The sequence below is a fragment of the Lolium rigidum genome, chromosome 7, assembly GCF_022539505.1.
Source record: "Lolium rigidum isolate FL_2022 chromosome 7, APGP_CSIRO_Lrig_0.1, whole genome shotgun sequence".
In the NCBI taxonomy this organism is placed as follows: domain Eukaryota; kingdom Viridiplantae; phylum Streptophyta; class Magnoliopsida; order Poales; family Poaceae; genus Lolium; species Lolium rigidum.
Genome location: NC_061514.1, coordinates 40,228,600 through 40,251,752, shown reverse-complemented (window position 1 = coordinate 40,251,752; position 23,153 = coordinate 40,228,600). Strand labels below are relative to the sequence as shown.

Below are 23,153 nucleotides of genomic sequence, written 5' to 3'. Positions count from 1 at the left end.
TCATTAATTCTAACTTGGATGGCATTTGTTTTAGCAAACCTAGCATCTTCAACTTTCTCGAGGCATAACTTTCAATTTTAAAAGATCAACATCAAGAGCAAGACTATCAACCTTAGAAGCAAGAATATCAATTTTACTAAGCTTTTCTTCAACGAGTTTTATTGAAAGCGAGTTTGTGTACTAATAAATTCTTTAAGCATCACTTCAAGACCAGAGGGTACACTCTTATTATTGTTGTAAGAATTACCATAAGAATTACCATAACCATTACTATTAGATGGATATGGCCTAAAGTTGTTGTTACCATAATTATTCCTATAAGCATTGTTGTTGAAATTATTACTTTTAATGAAATTCACATCAACATTTTCTTCTTGAGCAACCAATGAAGCTAAAGGAACATTATTCGGATCAATATGAGATCTACCATTTGCAAGCATAGACATAATAGCATCAATCTTATCACCCAAAGAAGAGGTTTCTTCAACATAATTTACCTTCTTACCTTGAGGAGTTCTTTCAGTGTGCCATTCAGAGTAATTGATCATCATATCATCAAGTAATTTAGTCGCGGCGCCCAAGGTGATGGACATAAAAGTACCTCCGACGATTGAATCCAATAGGTTCCTTGAGGAAAAATTCAATCATGCATAAAAGGTTTGGATGATCATCCAAGTAGTCAGTCCATGGGTTGGGCAATTCTTTACCAAAGATTTCATTCTCTCCCATGCTTGAGCAACATGTTCATTATCAAATTGTTTAAAATTCATTATGCTACTTCTCAAAGATATGATCTTAGCGGGAGGATAATATTTACTAATAAAAGCATCTTTACATTTAGTCCATGAATCAATACTATTCTTAGGCAAAGAAAGCAACCAATCTTTAGCTCTTCCTCTTAATGAGAAAGGAAACAATTTCAGTTTTATAATATCACCATGTATATCCTTATACTTTTGCATTTCACAAAGTTCAACAAAATTATTAAGATGGGCAGCGGCATCATCGGTACTAACACCGAGAAAATTGCTCTCTCATAACAAGATTCAGTAAAGCAGGTTTAATTTCATAGAATTCTGCTGTAGTAGCAGGTGGAGCAATAGGATTACATATAAAATCATTATTATTTGTGCTAGTGAAGTCACACAACTTAGTATTTTCAGGAGTACCCATTATATAACAGTAGTAAAGTAAACTAGGCAAATAAAGTAAAGACAAGTAACTATTTTTTTGTGTTTTTGATATAGAGAACAAGACAGTAAATAAAGTAAATTTAGCAACTAATTTTTTTGTGTTTTGTTTAAGTGCAGCAAACAAAGTAGAAAATAAAATAAAGCAAGACAAAAACAAAGTAAAGAGATTGGAAGTGGAGACTCCCCTTGCAGCGTGTCTTGATCTCCCCGGCAACGGCGCCAGAAATTTAGCTTGATACGCGCGAAGCACACGTCCGTTGGGAACCCCAAGTGGAAGGTATGATGCGTATAGAAGCAAGTTTCCCTCAGTATGAAATCAAGGTTATCGAACCAGTAGGAGCCAAGAAGCACGTGAAGGTTGTTGGTGGAGGAGTGTAGTGCGGCGCAACACCAGTGAAACCGGCGCCAACGTGGAACCTGCACAACACAATCAAAGTACTTTGCCCCAACGTAACGATGAGGTTGTCAATCTCACCGGCTTGCTGAAAACAAAGGATTAAACGTATCGAGTGGAAGATGGTGTTTGTTTGCAAAGAACAGTAAAAGCGAGTAGAATGTATTCAGATGTAAAAGAATGGACCGGGGTCCACGGTTCACTAGAGGTGTCTCTCCAATAAGATAACTAACATGCTTGGGTGAACAAATTACGGGCGAGCAATTGACAAATAAAGATTCAATACATATCAACGATGATTACTATGTGATTTAATCGGGGCATTACGACAAAGTACATAGACCGCTATCCAACATGCATCTATGCCTAAATAATCCACCTTCGAGGTTATCATCCGAACCCCTTCCGGTATTAAGTTGCGAACAACGAGATAATTGCATTAAGTATGGTGCGTAATGTAATCAACACAAATATCCTTAGACAAATCATCAATGTTTTATCCCTAGTAGCAACAGCACATCCACAACCTTAGAACCTCTCGTCACGATCCCGAGATTCAATGGAGGCATGAACCCACTATCGAGCATAATTACTCCCTCTTGGAGTTACAAGTATCAACTTGGCCGAGCCTCTACTAGCAACGGAGAGCATGCAAGAACATAAACAACACATATATGATAGATTGATAATCAACTTAACATAGTATTCTATATTCATCGGATCTCGTCAAACACAACATGTAGCATTACAAATAGATGATCTTGATCATGTTAGGCAGCTCACAAGATCTAATACAATGAAAGCACAAGCGGAGAAGACAACCATCTAGCTACTGCTATGGACCCATAGTCCAAGGATGAACTACTCACGCATCAATCCAGAGGCGGGTGATGTCTACGGGAGCTTCTATTCTTGTAGATAGTGTTGGGCCTCCAAGAGCAGAGGTTTGTAGAACAGCAGCAAGTTTCCCTTAAGTGGATTACCCAAGGTTTATCGAACTCAGGGAGGAAGAGGTCAAAGATATCCCTCTCATGCAACCCTGCAACCACAAAGCAAGAAGTTTCTTGTGTCCCCAACACACCTAATAGGTGCACTAGTTCGGCGAAGAGATAGTGAAATTCAAGTGGTATGAATGAATATGAGCGAGTAGTACGGCGCCAGAAAATAGCTTGTCAGGCGTGCGATTGATGGTAGTAATATTGTAGGAAGTAAACATGCGGTAGTAGCGCAGCGATAGTAATTCAATAAAACAGTAACAAGCGAGTGATAGCGATATTTAGGAACAAGGCCTAGGGATTAGACTTTCACTAGTGGACACTCTCAACATTGATCACATGACAGAATAGATAAATGCATACTCTACACTTTTGTTGGATGATGAACACATTGCGTAGGATTACACGAACCCTCAATGCCGGAGTTAACAAGCTCCACAATTAATGTTCATATTTTAGTAACCTTATAGTGTAAGATAGATCAAAAGACTAAACCAAGTACTAACATAGCATGCACACTTGTCACCTTCATGCATATGTAGGAGGAATAGATCACATCAATATATCATAGCAATAGTTAACTTCGCAATCTACAAGAGATCACAATCATAGCCTACGCCAAGTACTCACACGGTGCACACTACTTGTCACCTTTACACACGTGGAGGAGGAATAGAGTACTTTAATAACATCACTAGAGTAGCACATAGATGAATAGTGATACAAAACTCATATGAATCTCAATCATGTAAGACAGCTCATGAGATCATTGTATTGAAGTACATAGGAGAGAGATTAACCACATAGCTACCGGTACAGCCCCGAGCCTCGATGGAGAACTACTCCCTCTTCATGGGAGCAGCGGCGGTGATGAAGATGGTGGTGGAGATGGCGGTGGAGATGACTCCGGGGGCAATTCCCCGTCCGGCGAGGTGCGGAACGAGACTCTGTCCCCGAATCTTGATTTCGCGATGGCGGCGGCTCCGGAAGGTTTTCTCGTACCGTGGCTTCCTGCTGTAAGGGTTTTCGATGCGGGGGCTTTAAATAGGCGAAGAGGCGGCGCAGGAGGGTCGAAGGGGTGCCCACACCATAGGGTGGCGCGGGCCCCCGGCCGCGCCGGCCTGTGGTTTGGTGGGCCTGTGCCCCCTCTCCGGCGGTTCTCGTGTGTTACGGATGCTTCGGGCAAAATAGGAACACAGGCGTTGATTTCGTCCAATTCCGAGAATATTTCGTTACTAGGATTTACGAAACCAAAAACAGCGAGAAAACGAGGCGGCACTTCGGCATCTTGTTAATAGGTTAGTTCCAGAAAATGCGTAAATATGACATATAATGTGCATAAAACATGTAGGTATCATCAATAAAGTAGCATGGAACAAAAGAAATTATCGATACGTTGGAGACGTATCAGCATCCCCAAGCTTAGTTCTGCTCGTCCCGAGCAGGTAAAACGATAACAAAGATAATTTACGAAGTGACATGCCATCATAATCTTGATCATACTATTTGTAAACATATGTAATGAATGAAGCGATCAAAACAATGGTAATGACATGAGTAAACAAGTGAATCATATGACAAAGACTTTTCATGAATAGTACTTCAAGACAAGCATCAATAAGTCTTGCATAAGAGTTAACTCATAAAGCAATAAATCAAAGTAAAGGTGTTGAAGCAACACAAAGGAAGATTAAGTTTCAGCAGTTGCTTTCAACTTATAGCATGTATATTGTCAACATAAAGTAATATAAAAAGTGCAATATGCAAGTATGTAGGAATCAATGCACAGTTCACACAAGTGTTTGCTTCTTAAGGTGGAGAGAGATAGGTGAACTGACTCAACAATAAAATAAAAGAATGGTCCTTCAAAGAGGAAAGCATCGATTGTTGTATTTGTGCTAGAGCTTTTATTTTGAAAACATGAAACAATTTTGTCAACGGTAGTAATAAAGCATATGAGTTATGTAAATTATATCTTACAAGTTGCAAGCCTCATGCATAGTGTACTAATAGTGCCCGCACCTCGTCCTACTTAGCTTGGACTACCGGATCTTCGCAATGCCATGTTTCAACCAAGTGTCACAAAGGGGTACCTCCATGCCGCCTGTACAAAGGTCTAAGGAGAAAGCTCGCATTTGGGATTTCTCGCTTTTGATTATTCTCAACTTAGACATCCATACCGGGACAACATGGACAACGAGATAATGGACTCCTCTTTAATGCATAAGCATGTAGCAACAATTATTATTCTCATATGAGATTGAGGATATATGTCCAAAACTGAAACTTCAACCATGATTCATGGCTTTAGTTAGCGGCCCAATGTTCTTCTCTAACAATTTTGCATGCTCCAACCACTAAAATGATAGATCCTTCGGACAAGACGGACATGCATAGCAACTCACATGATATTCAACAATAGTTGATGGCGTTCCCCGAAGCATGGTTATCGCACAACAAGCAACTTAATAAAAGATAAAGTGCATAAGTACATATTCAATACTACGATAGTTTTTAAGGCTATTTTGTCCCATGAGCTATATACTGCAAAGGTAAATGATGGAATTTTAAAGATAGCACTCAAGCAATTTACTTTGGAATGGCGGAGAAATACCATGTAGTAGGTATGTATGGTGGACACAAATGGCATAGTGGTTGGCTCAAGGATTTTGGATGCATGAGAAGTATTCCCTCTCGATACAAGGTTTGGGCTAGCAAGGTTATTTGAAGCAAACTCAAGGATGAAACGGTGCAGCAAAACTCACATAAAAGACATATTGTAAACATTATAAGACTCTACACCGTCTTCCTTGTTGTTCAAAACTCAATACTAGATATTATCTAGACCTTAGAGAGACCAAATATGCAAATCAAATTTTAGCAATCTCTATATATTTCTTCATTAATGGGTGCAAAGTATATGATGCAAGAGCTTAAACATGAGCACAACAATTGCCAAGTATCACATTATCCAAGACATTTTAGAATTACTACATGTAGCATTTTTCAATTCCAACCATATAACAATTTAACGAAGAGGAAACTTCGCCATGAATATTATGAGCTAAGAACACATGTGTTCATACGAACCAGCGGAGCGTGTATCTCTCCCACACAAGGATGAACTTATTCATAGAACTAAGATAACAAAACAAAAATAAAAGCACACACAGACGCTCCAAGTAAAGTACATAAGATGTGACCGAATAAAAATATAGTTTCAAGAGAAGGAACACGATACTTTGTCGATGAAGAAGGGGATGCCTTGGGCATCCCCAAGCTTAGATGCTTGAGTCTTCTTGAAATATGCAGGGATGAACCACCGGGGCATCCCCAAGCTTAGACTTTTCATTCTTCTTGATCGTAGTATATCATCCTCCTCTCTTGACCCTTGAAAACTTCCTTCACACCAAACTTCAAGCAAACTCATTAGAGGGTTAGTGCATAATAAAAAATTCACATGTTCAGAGGTGACACAAACATTCTTTTCACTTCTGGACATTGCATAAAGCTACTGGACATTAATGGATCAAAGAAATGAATCCAACATAGCAAAAGAGGCAATGCGAAATAAAAGGCATAATCTGTCAAAAACAGAACAGTCCGTAAAGACGAATTTAAAGCTGGCACCAGACTTGCTCAAATGGAAAAACTCAAAACTAATGAAAGTTGCGTACATATCTGAGGATCACGCTCGTAAATTGGCAGATTTTTTCGAATTTTCTACAGAGAACTGTGCCCAGATTCGTGACAGACAGCAATGCTGTTTCTGCGCAGCGATCCCAAATATAACATCAACTTTAGCATAGAAACTTTACTTGGCACAAAAACATGATAAGGAGAGGTTGCTACAGTAGTAAACAACTTCCAAGACACAAATATAAAACAAAGTACTGTAGTAAAAAAAAACACATGGGTTATCTCCCAAGAAGTTCTTTCTTTATAGCCATTAAGATGGGCTCAGCAGTTTTAATGATGCACTCGCAAGAAATAGAAGTTCAAGCAAAAGAGAGCATCAAGAGGCAAATTCAAAGCACATTTAAGTCTAACATGCTTCCTATGCATAGGAATCTTGTAAATAAACAAGTTCATTAAGAGCAAAGTAACAAGCATAGGAAGATAAAACAAGTGTAGCTTCAAAAATTTCAGCACATAGAGAGGTGTTTTAGTAACATGAAAATTTTTACAACCATATTTTCCTCTTTCATAATAACTTTCAGTAACATCATGAGCAAACTCAACAATATAACTATCACATAAAGCATTCTTATCATGAGTCTCATGCATAAAATTATTACTACTCCCAACATAAGCATAGTCATTCTTATTAATTGTAGTGTGAGCAAATTCAACAAAGTAGCTATCAAATATAGGAGGTATATTGTAATCATAATCAAATTTATCCTCCATAACAGGTGGTAACAAAAGACTACTATCATTATAATCATCATAAATAGGAGGCAAAGTATCATCAAAGTAAATTTTCTCCTCAATGCTTGGGGGACTAAAAATATCATGCTCATCAAAACCAGCTTCCCCAAGCTTAGAATTTTCCATAGCATTAGCGACAATAGTGTTCAAAGCATTCATATTAATATGTTCCATGGGTTTTTTAATTTTCGCATCAAACCATCCATGTCTTAAATCAGGAAATAGAATAAGAAGCTCTTTGTTGTCTATTATGCCTAACTAGTGTAAACAAGAAACCAAATGTCGCAATTGCAGAGTCTAAAGAAAATAGCTTCGAGCACACACACAATGGCGCCAGAAAAGTACTGTTACCTGGAACCGAAGTATGAGTGCCTTTTACCTTTCCTCCCCGGCAACGGCGCCGGAAAAGTGCTTGATGTCTACGGGAGCTTCTATTCTTGTAGACGGTGTTGGGCCTCCAAGAGCGAGAGGTTTGTAGAACAGCGAGCAAGTTTCCCTTAAGTGGATTACCCAAGGTTTATCGAACTCAGGGAGGAAGAGGTCAAAGATATCCCTCTCATGCAACCCTGCAACCACAAAGCAAGAAGTCTCTTGTGTCCCCAACACACCTAATAGGTGCACTAGTTCGGCGAAGAGATAGTGAAATTCAAGTGGTATGAATGAATATGAGCAGTAGTACGGCGCCAGAAAATAGCTTGTCTGGCGTGCGGTTGATGGTAGTAATATTGTAGGAAGTAAACATGCGGTAGTAGCGCAGCGATAGTAATTCGATAAAATATTAACAAGCGATGATAGCAGTATTTAGGAACAAGGCCTAGGGATTAGACTTTCACTAGTGGACACTCTCAACATTGATCACATGACAGAATAGATAAATGCATACTCTACACTTTTGTTGGATGATGAACACATTGCGTAGGATTACACGAACCCTCAATGCCGGAGTTAACAAGCTCCACAATTAATGTTCATATTTTAGTAACCTTATAGTGTAAGATAGATCAAAAGACTAAACCAAGTACTAACATAGCATGCACACTTGTCACCTTCATGCATATGTAGGAGGAATAGATCACATCAATATATCATAGCAATAGTTAACTTCGCAATCTACAAGAGATCACAATCATAGCCTACGCCAAGTACTCACACGGTGCACACACTTGTCACCTTTACACACGTGGAGGAGGAATAGAGTACTTTAATAACATCACTAGAGTAGCACATAGATGAATAGTGATACAAAACTCATATGAATCTCAATCATGTAAGGCAGCTCATGAGATCATTGTATTGAAGTACATAGGAGAGAGATTAACCACATAGCTACCGGTACAGCCCCGAGCCTCGATGGAGAACTACTCCCTCTTCATGGGAGCAGCAGCGGTGATGAAGATGGTGGTGGAGATGGCGGTGGAGATGACTCCGGGGGCAATTCCCCGTCCGGCAGGGTGCCGGAACAGAGACTTCTGTCCCCCGAATCTTGATTTCGCGATGGCGGCGGCTCTGGAAGGTTTTCTCGTACCGTGGCTTCCTCTGTAAGGGTTTTCGATGCAGGGGCTTTAAATAGGCGAAGAGGCGGCGCAGGAGGGTCGAAGGGGTGCCCACACCATAGGGTGGCGCGGGCCCCCCTGGCCGCGCCGGCCTGTGGTTTGGTGGGCCTGTGCCCCCTCTCGGCGGTTCTCGTGTGTTACGGATGCTTCCGGGCAAAATAGGAACACGGGCGTTGATTTCGTCCAATTCGAGAATATTTCGTTACTAGGATTTCGAAACCAAAAACAGCAGAAAACGAGAGCCGGCACTTCGGCATCTTGTTAATAGGTTAGTTCCAGAAAATGCGTAAATATGACATATAATGTGCATAAAACATGTAGGTATCATCAATAAAGTAGCATGGAACAAAAGAAATTATCGATACGTTGGAGACGTATCAGCGGGCATGATGATGTAGAGCCCCTCCGGTGATGATTCCCCTCTCCGGCAGGGTGCCGGAGGCGATCTCCTGAATCCCCCGAGATGGGATTGGCGGCGGCGGCCTCTCAGTAATGTTTTCCGTATCGTGGCTCTCGGTACAGGGGGTTTCGCGACGGAGGCTTTAAGTAGGCGAAAGGGTAGGTCAAGTGGCGGCACGAGGGCCCCACACACCAGGGCCGCGCGGCCAAGGGCCAGGCCGCACCACCCTGTTGTGTCGGCGCCTCGTGGCCCCACTTCGTACCTCCCTCGGTCTTCTGGAAGCTTCGTGTAAAAATAGGCCCCTGGGCGTTGATTTCGTCCAATTCCGAGAATATTTCCTTACTAGGATTTCTGAAACCAAAAACAGCGGAAAAACGGCAAGCGGCACTTCGGCATCTTGTTAATAGGTTAGTGCCGGAAAATGTAAAATAACGCTGTAAAGTATGTACAAAACATTAAAGTATTGTAATAAAAGTAGCATGGAACATAAGAAATTATAGATACGTTTGCGACGTATCAATAACGCGTGAAGCACACGTCCGTTGGGAACCCCAAGAGGAAGGTGTGATGCGTACATCATCAAGTTTTCCCTCAGAAAGAAACCGAGGTTATCGAACCAGTAGGAGCCAAGAAGCACGTGAAGGTTGTTGGTGGAGGAGTGTAGTGCGACGCAACACGAGTGAAACCAGCGCCAACGTGGAACCTACACAACACAATCAAGATACTTTGCCCCAACGTAACAGTGAGGTTGTCAATCTCACCGGCTTGATGAAAACAAAGTATTAAGCGTATCGAGTGGAAGATGGTGTTTGTTTGCAAAGAACAGTAAAGAACAATGATTGCAGTAGATTGTATTCAGATGTAAAAGAATGGACCGGGGTCCACAGTTCACTAGTGGTGTCTCTCCAATAAGATAACTAACATGCTTGGGTGAACAAATTACAGGTGGGCAATTGACAAATAAAGATTCAATACATATCAATGATGATTACTATGAGATTTAATAAGGGCATTACGACAAAGTACATAGACCGCTATCCAGCATGCATCTATGCCTAAATAATCCACCTTCGGGTTAGCATCCGCACCCCTCCGGTATTAAGTTGTAAACAACGAGATAATTGCATTAAGTATGGTGCGTAATGTAATCAACACAAATATCCTTGGACAAAGCATCGATGTTTTATCCCTAGTAGCAACAGCACATCCACAACCTTAGAACTTTTTGTCACTGTCCCAGATTAAATGGAGGCATGAACCCACTATCGAGCATAAATACTTCCTCTTGGAGTTACAAGTATCAACTTGGCCAGAGCCTCTACTAGCAACGGAGAGCATGCAAGAACATAAACAACACATATATGATAGATTGATAATCAACTTGACATAATATTCTAGATTCATTGGATCCCACCAAACACAACATGTAGCATTACAAATAGATGATCTTTTGATCATGTTAGGCAGCTCACAAGATCTAAACAATGATAGCACAAGCGGAGAAGACAACCATCTAGCTACTGCTATGGACCCATAGTCCAAGGATGAACTACTCACGCATCAATCCGGAGACGGGCATGATGATGTAGAGCCCCTCCGGTGATGATTCCCCTCTTCGGCAGGGTGCCGTAGTCGATCTCCTGAATCCCCCGAGATGGGATTGGCGACGGCGGCGTCTCTGGAAGGTTTTCCGTATCGTCGCTCTCGGTACAGAGGGTTTCGCGACGAAGGCTTTGAGTAGGCGGAAGGGCGGAGTCGGAGGGGTCACGGGGGCCCCACACGCTAGGGCCACGCGGGCCCCCCTTAGGCCGCGCCGCCCTAGTGTGGTGGCGCCCCGTGGCCCCACTTCGTTTCCCCCTCGGTCTTCTGGAAGCTTCGTGGAAAAATAGGACCCTGGGCGTTGATTTCGTCCAATTCCGAGAATATTTCCTTTGTAGGATTTCTGAAACCAAAAACATCAGAAAACAGCAACTGGCGCTTCGGCATCTTGTTAATAGGTTAGTGCCAGAAAATGCATAATAATGCTGTAAAGTGTGTATAAAACATGCAAGTATTGTCATAAAAGTAGCATGGAACATAAGAAATTATAGATACGTTTGAGACGTATCAGGGGCCTAGACCCGCGGCGTGCCATCACCGTCCGGCGAGCAGCCGCCGCTGCCAGGCCGGGAACACCACCCTACCCCACCCACGACGAAGCCGTCAACGCCGCCCCAGCCGCACCAACGAATCGCCGTCGCAATCCTCCACCCTAGCACCGTCGGTACCAGGACGGGAACATTTTTTATCATTAAATATATATTTAATATTAATTCATTTAATTAATATATAATACATATTATTTAACTCCTAATGATCCAAGACACCTCTCGTATCACTTAGAACATCCTTCAGATTTTCGTGGAACCCTTTTCGGCTCTCTCTTCTCTGGTGTTTCCGATGAATCTAAAACAATTTTAAGTTTTGTTAAACCCTTAATTGTGTTTCCCTACGGTTCGAGAATGACACAGACATAATCGAGACAATCTCCGATCAATGATGGTCAGGGTGTTCTAGAGAAAAATAATGACCCCTATGTATTCTACGAAGATGTGATTATCGTTTGAACCATTACGTCGTAACCCATTTCCTTTGTTACTTTGATACAGCCATACCGGCACTCGTCCCAGACTTGATCATCGGTATCACGATACCTAGTTCGATCTCGTTACCGACAAGGCTATTCAACTCGTTCCATTAGATTCCATTCTCATGACCTAGTCATGTGTTGCAACTTAGATGTAATCTCACCGAGTGAGCCCATTAGTATCTTCCCTCCACGCGGATGAACAAATCCCGCTCTTGACTCATACGCCTCAACCCATCCCATTGGAATACATGAGCAACACCTTTATGACCACCTTGTTATGGTGTGGAGATTGATGATGTCAAAGCAGCCGCCGATGATAGTGATTAGATATGGTCTCACGGTCTAAGGATTATGTTACGTTTCTTTCATAAACATCGTAACGTTGAACTCGATATGACCTTAATCGCATTACAATACTTATATTGGGAATGTCCATCATATCATTCACTCAATGATATAACTTCATTGTCAATGACATGCATGTACATGATTGGGAAACCTCAATCATCGGATCAAAATGAACTTGTTCGCGAATGCTCACTAGGACACCCTGGTTTGTTTACAGTACCACACATGTATCAATGTTTCAGATTAATACAGCTATAGCATAGCATGAAACTATTACGAACATTGGAGATATAAATAATAAATACCCCTTATTATTTGCCTCTAGGGCACTATCTCCAACAACTTCAACATCATGTCAGGAGCATCAACATCGATCAATGACATGAACACAACAGGGGACCGAGCCCGTGCTTGCATCAACACGTGGTAGCAGAACTTGGAGGTTCATGGGCGTCATTGGAGTGCTGGTAGCAGCATGAGGGCATCGAGCACATTCACGTCGAGGAGGTGCTCGCGCGCGAGGGCAGGAGAAGGGCGTCGATCTGGAGGCCTACACGGGAGGTCGGTGCACGGCAATGTGTTGGTCGATGACGAAGGGAGCATCGCTGGGGGCAGAAGGGACAAAGACGTGTCGCGTCGGGCCAGGGCGCGGTCGTTGGGGCACGACAGGGGCATGGCATGGCGCGGCGGCCAGTCGCGGCAGGGCAGGGCGGGGCGTGCGCCTCGGCTGCCCGACACGGCCATGTCGCCCAGGCCAATCAAGGCCGGTCGGCATCTAGAGGGCCAACTAGGCTTGGTCGGCCAGCGACATGCCGACCGAGCATTTTTTGGAAAACATGTATTATTATTGAAAATTAACAAAAAGTCGTATTATTTTTTAAAAAATATCCCAAAATCTGCCACTTCTTTATTTTTTATTTATTTTTGCGAGAATCCATCTCAGTCATTGTTTCAAGAAAAATAATGTAAGATTGCCTTATCCGTAGAAATTCACCAACACAGCCACAACCGTAGTAAGCTTGGCAGGAACAACAGCAATGTCCTCGGCTCCCCCTCCTCCGGCACCGCCTTCGCGGTCGTCTAACCCGGAGGCGCCGCCGCGTGTCGTCCGCCCGCCGCCGAGGCGTCCGCCGAGGGCGCCTGGACCGCCGCCGTGGGCCGAGCGGCGGCCCTCTGTTTCCGTCGACTACGACCGCGGCCGCCGCACCGCCCGGGTCGAGGTGGACGGCGTCGGCGCCGACGCGCTTCCCTCGCGGCACCGCCTACGCGTAGAGGGGAGCCGGTGGCAACGGGACTGGAAAGTGTCCCAAGTTGCCGCGCGCGTGCTCGCGCTCCCGCCAGCCGACGCCCATGCCGTCGACGCCGTGCTCAACTGCTGGGCCGGGCGCTTCGCGCGCCGTAACTTCCCGCTCCTTATTCGTGTGAGCCACCTAGTCAATGTGTTCGATGAAATTAGTCTGTGTCTGACTCTCTGTGCTGTCTTTCTTCTATGTGTTCGATGAAATGAGTTGCCCGGCATCCATTTGGTTTATTATATAGGTGTAGATGAAAGAAAATGCTGCGACCATTGCACCTGTTGGCCATTAGGGTGTCTCGAACATGTCTGTATGGGAGTGCACCAAGCTAATTTACTGTCTGTTTTGGACAAATAATATAGTAATCTGGCCATCTAGGTATTTTATCACAGCCTAATTCAAGCATTCAGATCTTGTATTATTTTCTAGTTCCATTCCATTGGTCAAGTGAGCAGTTTTTCTAAGTTTCACTCCATGTCCTTCCTTGCATCTATTAGCTAGTTCTATCAAATTGTGGTAGTAGCTATTGATTTTCAGTATTCTTTGTTGATCCTTTGCAATCTTAGATTTTTCCCCATTGGTTTCTCATGGCATTGTGTTTGTTTTGTAGTTTTTCCGATAATTCCCAAATTCTGATTATTTATTTCATGGAAACAGTCATTAGTTATTTACCATTTATATACAATATATACCTTGCTTCTTACCAGACAGTGTGCTGCAGTGTCCCTTAGGACGCTGTAACTACTGAACCTACACAAGTCACAAGTATTTTTTTTTAATATACCTCCCAACCTCTGTAAATCCACTGTCATAAAGCACTTACATAGTTTATACAACATGTAGGAAATCACATTTGCCGGGTCCTTGCAACACGCTGTACATGTGTTCCGCTGGATGAAAAACCAGGAGAATTACTGTGCTCGTAATGACATTTACGGTATGATGATACGATTACATGCCAGACACAATCTGGTTGATCAAGCACGTGGCCTCTTCTTTGAGATGCAAGAATGGCGGTAAGATTTTATTTAGCTACCCTTTATTTGCACCAAAAAGTCAACAACTCGCAACAGTTCTCATGTTACTTATTTCGATCACTCTATGTACAGATCATATGACATTTTTGGACTATTGTATCAGTGACTTTTTGACCTAACAATATTTGCAGGTGCACTCCAGATGCTGACATATTCAACTCTCTAATCCATGTGCATGCTCGGGCTGGTCAATGGCGCTGGGCCATCAACATTATGGATGATATGCTTCGTGCTGCTGTTAGTATTGTTCTTTGATCCACAGATGTAATAATCATTGTGTTCTGAATGCTCTGTTTTCTTGAATATTAGTGGCCATATGTGTTTTAGTTGTTTCGAGTTGTACATTCCAAACTATGGCATTTAATTCTATTCTTGTTATGTTAAGCGATAGATGTTTAAGCCTTTTTTTTCTATATACAATATCACCTGGGTGGCACCAGTAATGTTATGTTTGTAGATAGATTGCTGACGATATGTATACATAAGTAGCACTCTATTTTTTTGTTTACAGTGTTATACTCATACTCCTAGTATCCATATTTGGCCCTGCCTAGGAGACTAAAACCATCATAGTACTAATCCACATATATCCTTAGTATCATTCACAACGATGTACTAGTGCTGGCTGGCCACTGTATTACTATGTAGGGTTATTGGGATGCACGTTATCTCTACGCACCTGTTGCAGTGTGAACTCATTGCTTATGTTAGGCTAGTATTTCACTTAGAATCCCATTTGCATTTTTGTCTGAAGTATGAATTTTATGTTCAACTGTTTTCCCTGTCTGAGGACACAGTAATGGCTATGCTAGTACTTGTCTGCTAAGCAGTCAGTGCCAGATACCTGCAATTTTCCACTGCAGCACTAGCAAATAGTAATGAGCTACCAGTGAAAGGGATCAACATCAATAAGATCACCATAAAATGAAATGCATGTCTTGGTACATATATTCTACATAGCTCTGGCAACCACTTTGACAATTACGAATTCTAGAAAAATTAACACTGTCGTAGTTGCGTTATTAATTTATTCATCTGTTCTTCCTGAAGATACCTCCTAGCCGGACTACGTATAATAATGTGATAAATGCATGTGGTGCTGCTGGTAACTGGAAAAAATCTTTGGAACTTTGTAAGAAGATGACAAGAAATGGTGTGGGGCCAGACTTGATTACGCACAATATTGTATTATCTGCTTTGAAGAATGGATTTCAGTATTCAAAAGCCATAGCTTACTTTGAGATGATGAAAGGAGCAAATATCACCCCAGATACTTTCACATTGAATATTGTCATCCACTGCCTCGTGAAAGTTGGACAGTATGGGGAAGCTATTGAAATATTAAACTCGATGAGGGATAAAAGAACACAGTGTCCTCCAGATGTTGTTACATACACTAGCATTATGCATTCTTATTATGTTTGTGGGCAAGTGGACAATTGCAAGGCAGTCTTTGATATGATGATTGCTGAAGGAGTTAAACCCAATACTGTGTCATATAATGCACTTTTGGGTGCTTACGCCTCACATGGAATGCATACTGAGGCCCTGAGAGTGTTCAAGCTACTGAAACAAAATGGTTTACGACCTGATGTAGTTTCCTATACCACTTTACTGAATGCCTATGGTAGGTCTGGACAGCCTGAGAAGGCTAGGGAGGCCTTTAATGAGATGAGGAAGAACTCATGCAAGCCAAATAAAATTAGTTACAATGCACTTATTGATGCTTATGGATCGGCTGGGATGTTGAAGGAGGCCATTAGTTTGCTGCATGAAATGGAGAAGGATGGCATTCCACCAGATGTTGTTTCAATAAGTACTCTGTTGACTGCCTGCGGCCGCTGCAGGCAAATAACAAAAATTGGCACAGTTCTTGAAGCAGCGAAATGTCGAGGCATTGAACTTAATATAGTTGCTTACAACTCAGGCATTGGAAGCTATTTAAGTTTTGGAGATTACGAGAAAGCTTTGGAGTTGTATGCATCAATGATGGCCAGCAATGTCAATCCAGATAGTGTAACTTACAATATACTCATCAGTGGATTGTGTAAATTGGGAAAATATGCAGAATCTCTTAAATTTTTTGAAGACATGGTCGACTTGAGAATTCCATTAACCAAGGAGGTCTACTCGTCCTTGATTTGTTCATATGTCAAACAGGTAAGTGAGTGTTGCTTTTATTATCTGTCTAGCTATCTCTAAAGGGTTGCTATGCTAATGACAATACTCGTACAGGGCAAACTAACTGAAGCAGAATCAACTTTTAGCTCAATGAAAGAATCCGGCTGCTTCCCTGATGTTTTGACATATACTGCAATGATTCAAGCCTATAGTGATGATGGTAAGACCCTTTTAGGTTGCAATAACATTTAACCAAATAGAACTGCTCATGTATTTTTTTGGATCATAAGGGAGTTGGAGGAGTGCGTGGGACCTATTCAAAGAGATGGAAGGAAATGCTATACAGCCAGATGCCATTATATGCTCAGCCCTCATGGAAGCATTGAATAATGGAAGCCAACATGAAAGGGTCCTTCAATTGATGGAATTCATGAAGGAAAAATGCATCCCATTAAACCAAAAGGCTTATTTTGAGATAATAGCTTCATGCAGCATGTATGTGTATCTACTGTCTTAAGTTGAACAAGCAGTTCTGAATTCGTAGCTAGGTTTATTACCTGAAAAGTGCTTGCCCTCTGCTATTATGGTAATTAACTTGCTCTATGTACATTTGGGCTTTGGACTAATGCCATGTTGTTTGTGGATTTAGTGGCAGAAACTTAAGGTGGCGTTACATATATATACTCATGAACAGCTGAACTTTTAAATTATCATGTTTGTTTATCAGGTTATTATTCTAGTAAGTCGCAAGTAGGCCTGCTTTTCTTTTGAGCAACCATGCCAAATTTACAATATGGTAAAAATGCCAAATATACACCATGTGAGCGGGTTCTCTCTACTTTGTGTTAGCTCAGTTTCTTCAATTGCCGATTTGGTGTGTTGGTTGCCTGGGGTTATTGGATAAGCTTCGTTTGTTTGTTTGTTTGTTTGCTTATTTAGCTCAGATGGTAATACGGTAACATTTTCCGTTCACTTGGCATTGCTGGGTTTTGCAATTTACAAAGCGAGTCTCAACACCTTTAGTAAGCAATCATGGAATGTTATTTGTGCTAAACCTGTGGTATTATTTGTTTTTCCCAGTGCTGAACATCGACTAATTTCATATGCCCATGAACGTATCTTGTGTTAATTTGTTGTACAAGCTTTTCACGCATCTTTGATGCACAATATTTTTTAGCTGTCTTTGCTTGTTTATTTATCTGTCGCTTCCGTATAACAGGCTAGGAGATTGGGAAACAGCAAGTGAAATAGTTGAATATTTGGATTCGTCACTCTCATCCATTTCCGTTGGGACACTAAACCATCTCCTAAATTTTCTTGGAAAATGTGGGAAGACAGAGAGCATGATGAAGGTATATTTGGTCTCCACTATATAGCTGCTGATTCAGAACTCCTTTTGTTATTTCTGACTGCGCTATACAATGTATGTACATAAATCATCAGTATTTGATTTCGTTACTGGACTATCAATCTGCTGTTATATGAATGAAAGTCAGTACTTGTTACTTGGTAGTTATGCCATTGACAGCAGTCAATATTTTTCCTCAAACATAGAATCATTTAATATTTTTCTGTGTGTTATTTAAGAGGAACTACTCCTGTATGATGACTTTCTGTTTTGGTATGTCAATATTCCCTCTGCGCTGCTAATTTTTTTTTTTAATTGAACGCCCAAGTAACAATGCACATTACCTAGGTATAGTTCCACATTTCCATACATAACCTATATAATATATTCCTGCCATTCCCAGACCAAGTAAAATGGTTTAATGGTTAAGAAGAATAAAATAGTAGCAACTTTTCTCGTTTTAAGACTATCAAACAACCACCTTTTCTTTCATGAAAATACATTGAGGAAACAGATCTATACAGTGCATTCGTGGAAAATAAATTTCAGTAGAGATGCTTAAATTGTCGATAAGTTTCCAGTTTCACATAAATCTTGAGTTCTTTGAAGGACGGGACTAAGATTGTTTATTTGTATTTTCCCTCATGCAGCTGTTCTACAAGATGGTGAATTCTTGCTCTGTTCTGGGTCTTTCTACTTATACGGTTCTGCTGAGAAATCTATTAGCTGTTGGGAAATGGAGAAAGTACATTGAGGTAAAAAGGGGGTAATCACTAGCATTCACTAGGGAGCTGTATAACTTATGGATGAGAGTTGACTTCCATATCTGTTAGATTCAATTTGATAACTGTAGTCTGTCAGCATGATGACTTTACTGATATAGCTTTTTTTTTTGGAACAAGAACTTCAACAAAATTACCGTGTTGACCTGTGTTATTTTGTTTGTTGTAAAATCTGCACCAATATGTCATGTTGTGGTGATTTAAACTGTGTCAAATGAACGATTTTACCTTACGTTTTTGCTTGATTGACTTCTGCCTCCAGCAAACCATATAGTCCCAATAAAATGCTAATTTGATTGGAAGTTTTATCAAAAAAATGCTAGTTGTTTGTGGGTGCGAAACTTAATTATTCCTCTCCTTTTTGGCACATGTAGGTTTTACAATGGATGGAGGACGCTGGGGTCAGGCCAACACTATACATGTATCAAAGTGTTCTTCCATATATGTGGAGGGACAATAGTATGGATTACGTCTCTCTTATGCAAGAAAAAATAAGTATGATATTTCTACTCTTAACTTTAGCAGAAGAAGTATGCACTCCCTCCGGCCCTAAATGTATTTAGGGCCGGAGGGAGTATAATTTTTTATCATGTGATAACCTCTTTCATATTTTTCAATTTTTCCTTGCTGACCTTGATGAATGTGTGATTGGTTAGTACTTCAATTATTATTGTTCTTTTTATTCGGCCTTTTCATTTACACAGACGTCATTTTCTTGTGTTTTCTGGTAAGTGACATCTTTTTCGGATATTCAAGTAATTCAGATATTCAAAAACATAAAACATTGAGTCATTTAGTTAGGGAAGTGATCTATCTGACAGAATAGAATGACATTTGAAAGAAATTCAGAGACTACTGAGTTCTGCGCCTTCTACTTCATTTTATTGTATTCCCGGCCTTTAAATCTTCCATCATCTCATATTCTCCTTCATTGCCCATGAAGTGTGTCTAGTTACTCTTGTAAGTGAAACAGCCTGCATAGGGGTGTTAGTGTGATTTTAACTTACCCTGCCAATACTCCAATCATGTCCTGCATGAAATGTGGACACATGGCATTTGAATAAATTGATCAGGAAATAATATTACCGTCATCCAGCTTTCAAGAAACTGAGAAGTGCCAACCTGTAAGCCTCAATGTTTTTTCGAGAAAACGCAAAGGACCTTTGCGTTTCATTTCATTGAAAAGGAAGAGTATGATTTACAACCTCCTAGGAGGCGGGATACAACAAGATGTAGGCTAACTTAGTGCACATCCCAGGTGGAAGGCAAGACTACTCTAAGCCCTTTTGCGCCTGCTCTAGCCCATAGATTGGCCTCGTCCTTGATCATGGAGACAAGGGTTTGGACAGAGGGCTCAATGTTACCCAATGGAGGCAAGACTACTGTAAGCCTCAATGTTACCCAATTTGTTTTGCGACCTTCAGTTCACATGTATTATTGCAATCATTAGCAATTGAAATAGACATATATATGCATCTAGCATATGTTCAGTCCTAAGGTGACGGTTTCCGGTTTTTACTCTGGCGATCGTGAGGCGATCGAGTTTCGGTCGTCGTTGTCCCTCATCTCTAGGCCTTCCGTCTTTGCGTCCTAGTCCTCTGGATTTCTTCCGGCTGAGGCTACAGACATCTGCTGCTAGGTTTTAGGATCCTTTCGGTCTTCTGTCCACAAAGTTTCCTGGTCCTAACACCATAAGCCCTTATCAAATTCTAGGGCTTGCGATTCTAATACACATAACCTAGAAGAAACAGGTTTTTTGGTGTGGGTGTGGTATGATCATGGAGAAGATGGAGGGAATGCTGAAAAATCTTCGGTTGTCAGAAGAGGAGCAAAAGGGGGTCAGGTTTCACTGGTCGGCGGGAAAGAAGGCTGAGTTGGAGCCTTGGAGGCACAAGCGATGGGGAAGGTTTTGTCTGAAAAGCCAGTGCATACGGAAGGAATGGAGGCTGCCTTGGGTCAGATCTGGTGTCCTTTGAAGGGGATCCAATGCAAGAGAATGGGGAGTAACATTTTCTTGATCACTTTCCTGCAAGCTTTGGCTAAGAGGAAGGCAGTTTATGAAGGTCCATGGAAGATGAATAATGATCTGATAGTTCTAGAGGAGTTCGACCCGATGAAAACAATTGACGAGTATGCTTTTGATTCAATTCCGATCTTGATGCGAGTCTTTCCGTCTACCTTTGGGCATGATGAACAGGTCCACAGGGGAGTCAATTGGCAAAAAAGTGGGAGCATCAATGGATGTGGAAGTTGGAGATGATGATTGGGCTATGGGAGAATATTTGAGGATCCATGTGAGAATTGATATCACCAAACCTAAACCGTGACCTACGCGGCGGGCTCCAAAGCGAGCCTGACTCGCACGGCGCCGCGACACATGCACACAACGGACACACTCTTCGCGGTTTATTTGCTAACATTCTCCCCCTAAACCGTGACCTACAGAAGCGTCGGCTCGTTGTCGACGTCGGTGAGAAGCGCCTTCTCCTTCCTCGGCTGTCGGCAGTCACGGGAGAAGTGGCCACGAACTTCGCAGTTGTAGGACCTGCCGCGCCGCCCCCTTGCGCCCGAGTCCACGCTGTTCCCACCATCGCGGTCGCCGCCGCGCTGACATTGCCATGCCTCCATCTTCTTCCTCAGCGACACACGCCGAGCTCCGCCGGCGACACACGCCTGACTGAAACTGTTCCTAAACAGGATGCATTCAGGCCTTGTCTTTTGCCCAGCAAAGCAGTATACTCAAGATTCAAGTGGCAACTGATGCCTAACTTCTCGTTCAAGCAGTGAATTGAAATGAGCAGGATCTGACTCCGAATGGTGTTCTTTTTCGGGAGCTAAAGGCTTTGGCATTTTTAAATCTTAGCTACTTTTCAATTTCGTACTGTCCTAGATCTTGTAATAAGGTGGTTGACGCTTTAGCAACCTTTGGTGCAAAGATGGTCTCGGAGCCCCAAGCCGTATGGCCGGGTCAAGTTCCTACCTTTGCCCAGTTATTGGTTGCCAGCGATCTTGCTGCGCAGTATGGTTAATGGGAAAAAAAGTTCCATCTGAAAAAAAAAAGTCACCACACTTGAAATTTCTGAGAACATGATTCTGGAGTAAATCCCACAAGAGAAAAACTTGTTATTCCGTTTTCTGGCTTAGATCTGGTTACCTGCAGTGCCAGTTTCTGGAACCCTGCCGTCATCCCTTGCACCGTCACAGCGATGTGCTCAACATACTTGTATTAACAAAAAAAGAACTAATTGATCAAAGTTACCTTATTTGACATGTGATCCTTGTGCATACAGCATGAACTGAGCTTGCGTGTTTCTATTTGTCCAAGTGACTTATGTTGAGCATTGCGCTTTTATTTAAGTTTGAATTGAATCACCAGATGCCTTGAGAGAGAAGATAACATGAGTTTCAGACATATAAATGCATGTCTGTAATGTGAAGCAAATCCATCGCGAAATATGTGGACATCACTGACCATAAATGATAATAGAGTTTGCTCTCAGGACCTCCACAAAGATTATCAAGGTGAGATTGGAATTTGTAGATCTAAGTGGTTTTTCTGCTAATCAGAACTGACATTACTGTTGTTTTGTTAGGTCAAGTTAATGTCTGAGTATAGCCCAGCTAGGTGCCCCAGCCCACAATCTGACGCCGTCATAATAGTACAAGAGCATCTAGGAAGATGATCGCATATCAGCATCCAAGAAAGAAAAGGGGGATACCTAGTCTTTCACTGTTGCTGCTACATCAGTGAAAACTCGCTTGACTTCGGCAGGGTTGAATATATTATATTGCTTCTAACTATCTGTCTATCTCATACGTGCTCGACAAGTACTGGTCAAATCCTGCATTATACTTCACTTTGTTTCTCTCAGCAAATACCTCACGATAGCTGCTACATCAGGGAAACTCTGCTCCAGATTGCTTCTACCTTGACAAGTATTCCCTCCGTTCAGATTCCCATGTATTTAGACGTGTTGTAGTGTGTAGATGTATGCAAATCTAGACAAATCTGTGACACTTATTTCTGAACGGAGTAGAAGTACTTGACAAGTACCGGTCCAATCCTGGCCTAGTGCAGTTCGCTTCACTTCGTTTCTATCCAGCATCACACCCGGCACAACTTGTTGGTTTTTGCCATTGCTTTGTATGCATGTTTTGTTACTTTTTGTTCAGCCATTGAGTCGCACTTTATCTTCCCTTTGGTTAAATCCAAACTAAATGTTTCTTTCTTGTACTTATATAAATTCATTTTATACTCAATTTCCTTCTAGGCTTAATGCACAACAGCCACAAATAGAAAATACTTATTTGTGTAGTCACCATGACAGTTTACACTACTAATTTAGATAAAAATAAATGTGTTTTGCATTTAGAATTATAATTTAAGTAAATATATGTATGTGCTTGGCATTATGGTGGATTATGTTAATCCCATTTGTTCTGCCCAATTTTGTTTATTTTAGCATTATGGTGATATAGTAGATTATAAATAACCATATTATATTACACTTCAACAAATATATGTTGCCTAGGAAAAACCATGCGTGCCCTAGGAACTAACTTATGTGGCCTCTATCCTAAGGTGATTGCCGACGATCAGCTGCTTTGCCTGACCGTTCTCAATTAA

The 23,153-nt window shown here is 41.6% G+C and overlaps 1 protein-coding gene across 2 annotated transcripts; it reads left to right on the top strand.

Annotated features, from left to right (window-relative positions):
• The first annotated feature begins 13,259 nt into the window (after positions 1-13,259).
• LOC124679474 (pentatricopeptide repeat-containing protein At2g41720) lies at positions 13,260-22,327 on the top strand. Of its 2 annotated transcripts, XM_047215222.1 has the most exons (11): positions 13,260-13,364; positions 14,082-14,254; positions 14,407-14,512; positions 15,326-16,435; positions 16,511-16,616; positions 16,687-16,891; positions 17,616-17,748; positions 18,395-18,499; positions 18,901-19,021; positions 21,903-22,048; positions 22,120-22,327. In XM_047215222.1, exons 2-10 carry the CDS (start codon positions 14,133-14,135, stop codon positions 21,926-21,928), a joined length of 2,034 nt encoding a protein of 677 aa, XP_047071178.1. In that variant the 5' UTR covers positions 13,260-13,364; positions 14,082-14,132; the 3' UTR covers positions 21,929-22,048; positions 22,120-22,327. The 2 variants fall into 2 exon arrangements, with proteins under 2 accessions (XP_047071178.1, XP_047071179.1); XM_047215223.1 differs by lacking the exon at positions 13,260-13,364 and having other exon boundaries at positions 14,237-14,254; positions 14,407-14,539.
• Positions 22,328-23,153: the final 826 nt, after the last annotated feature.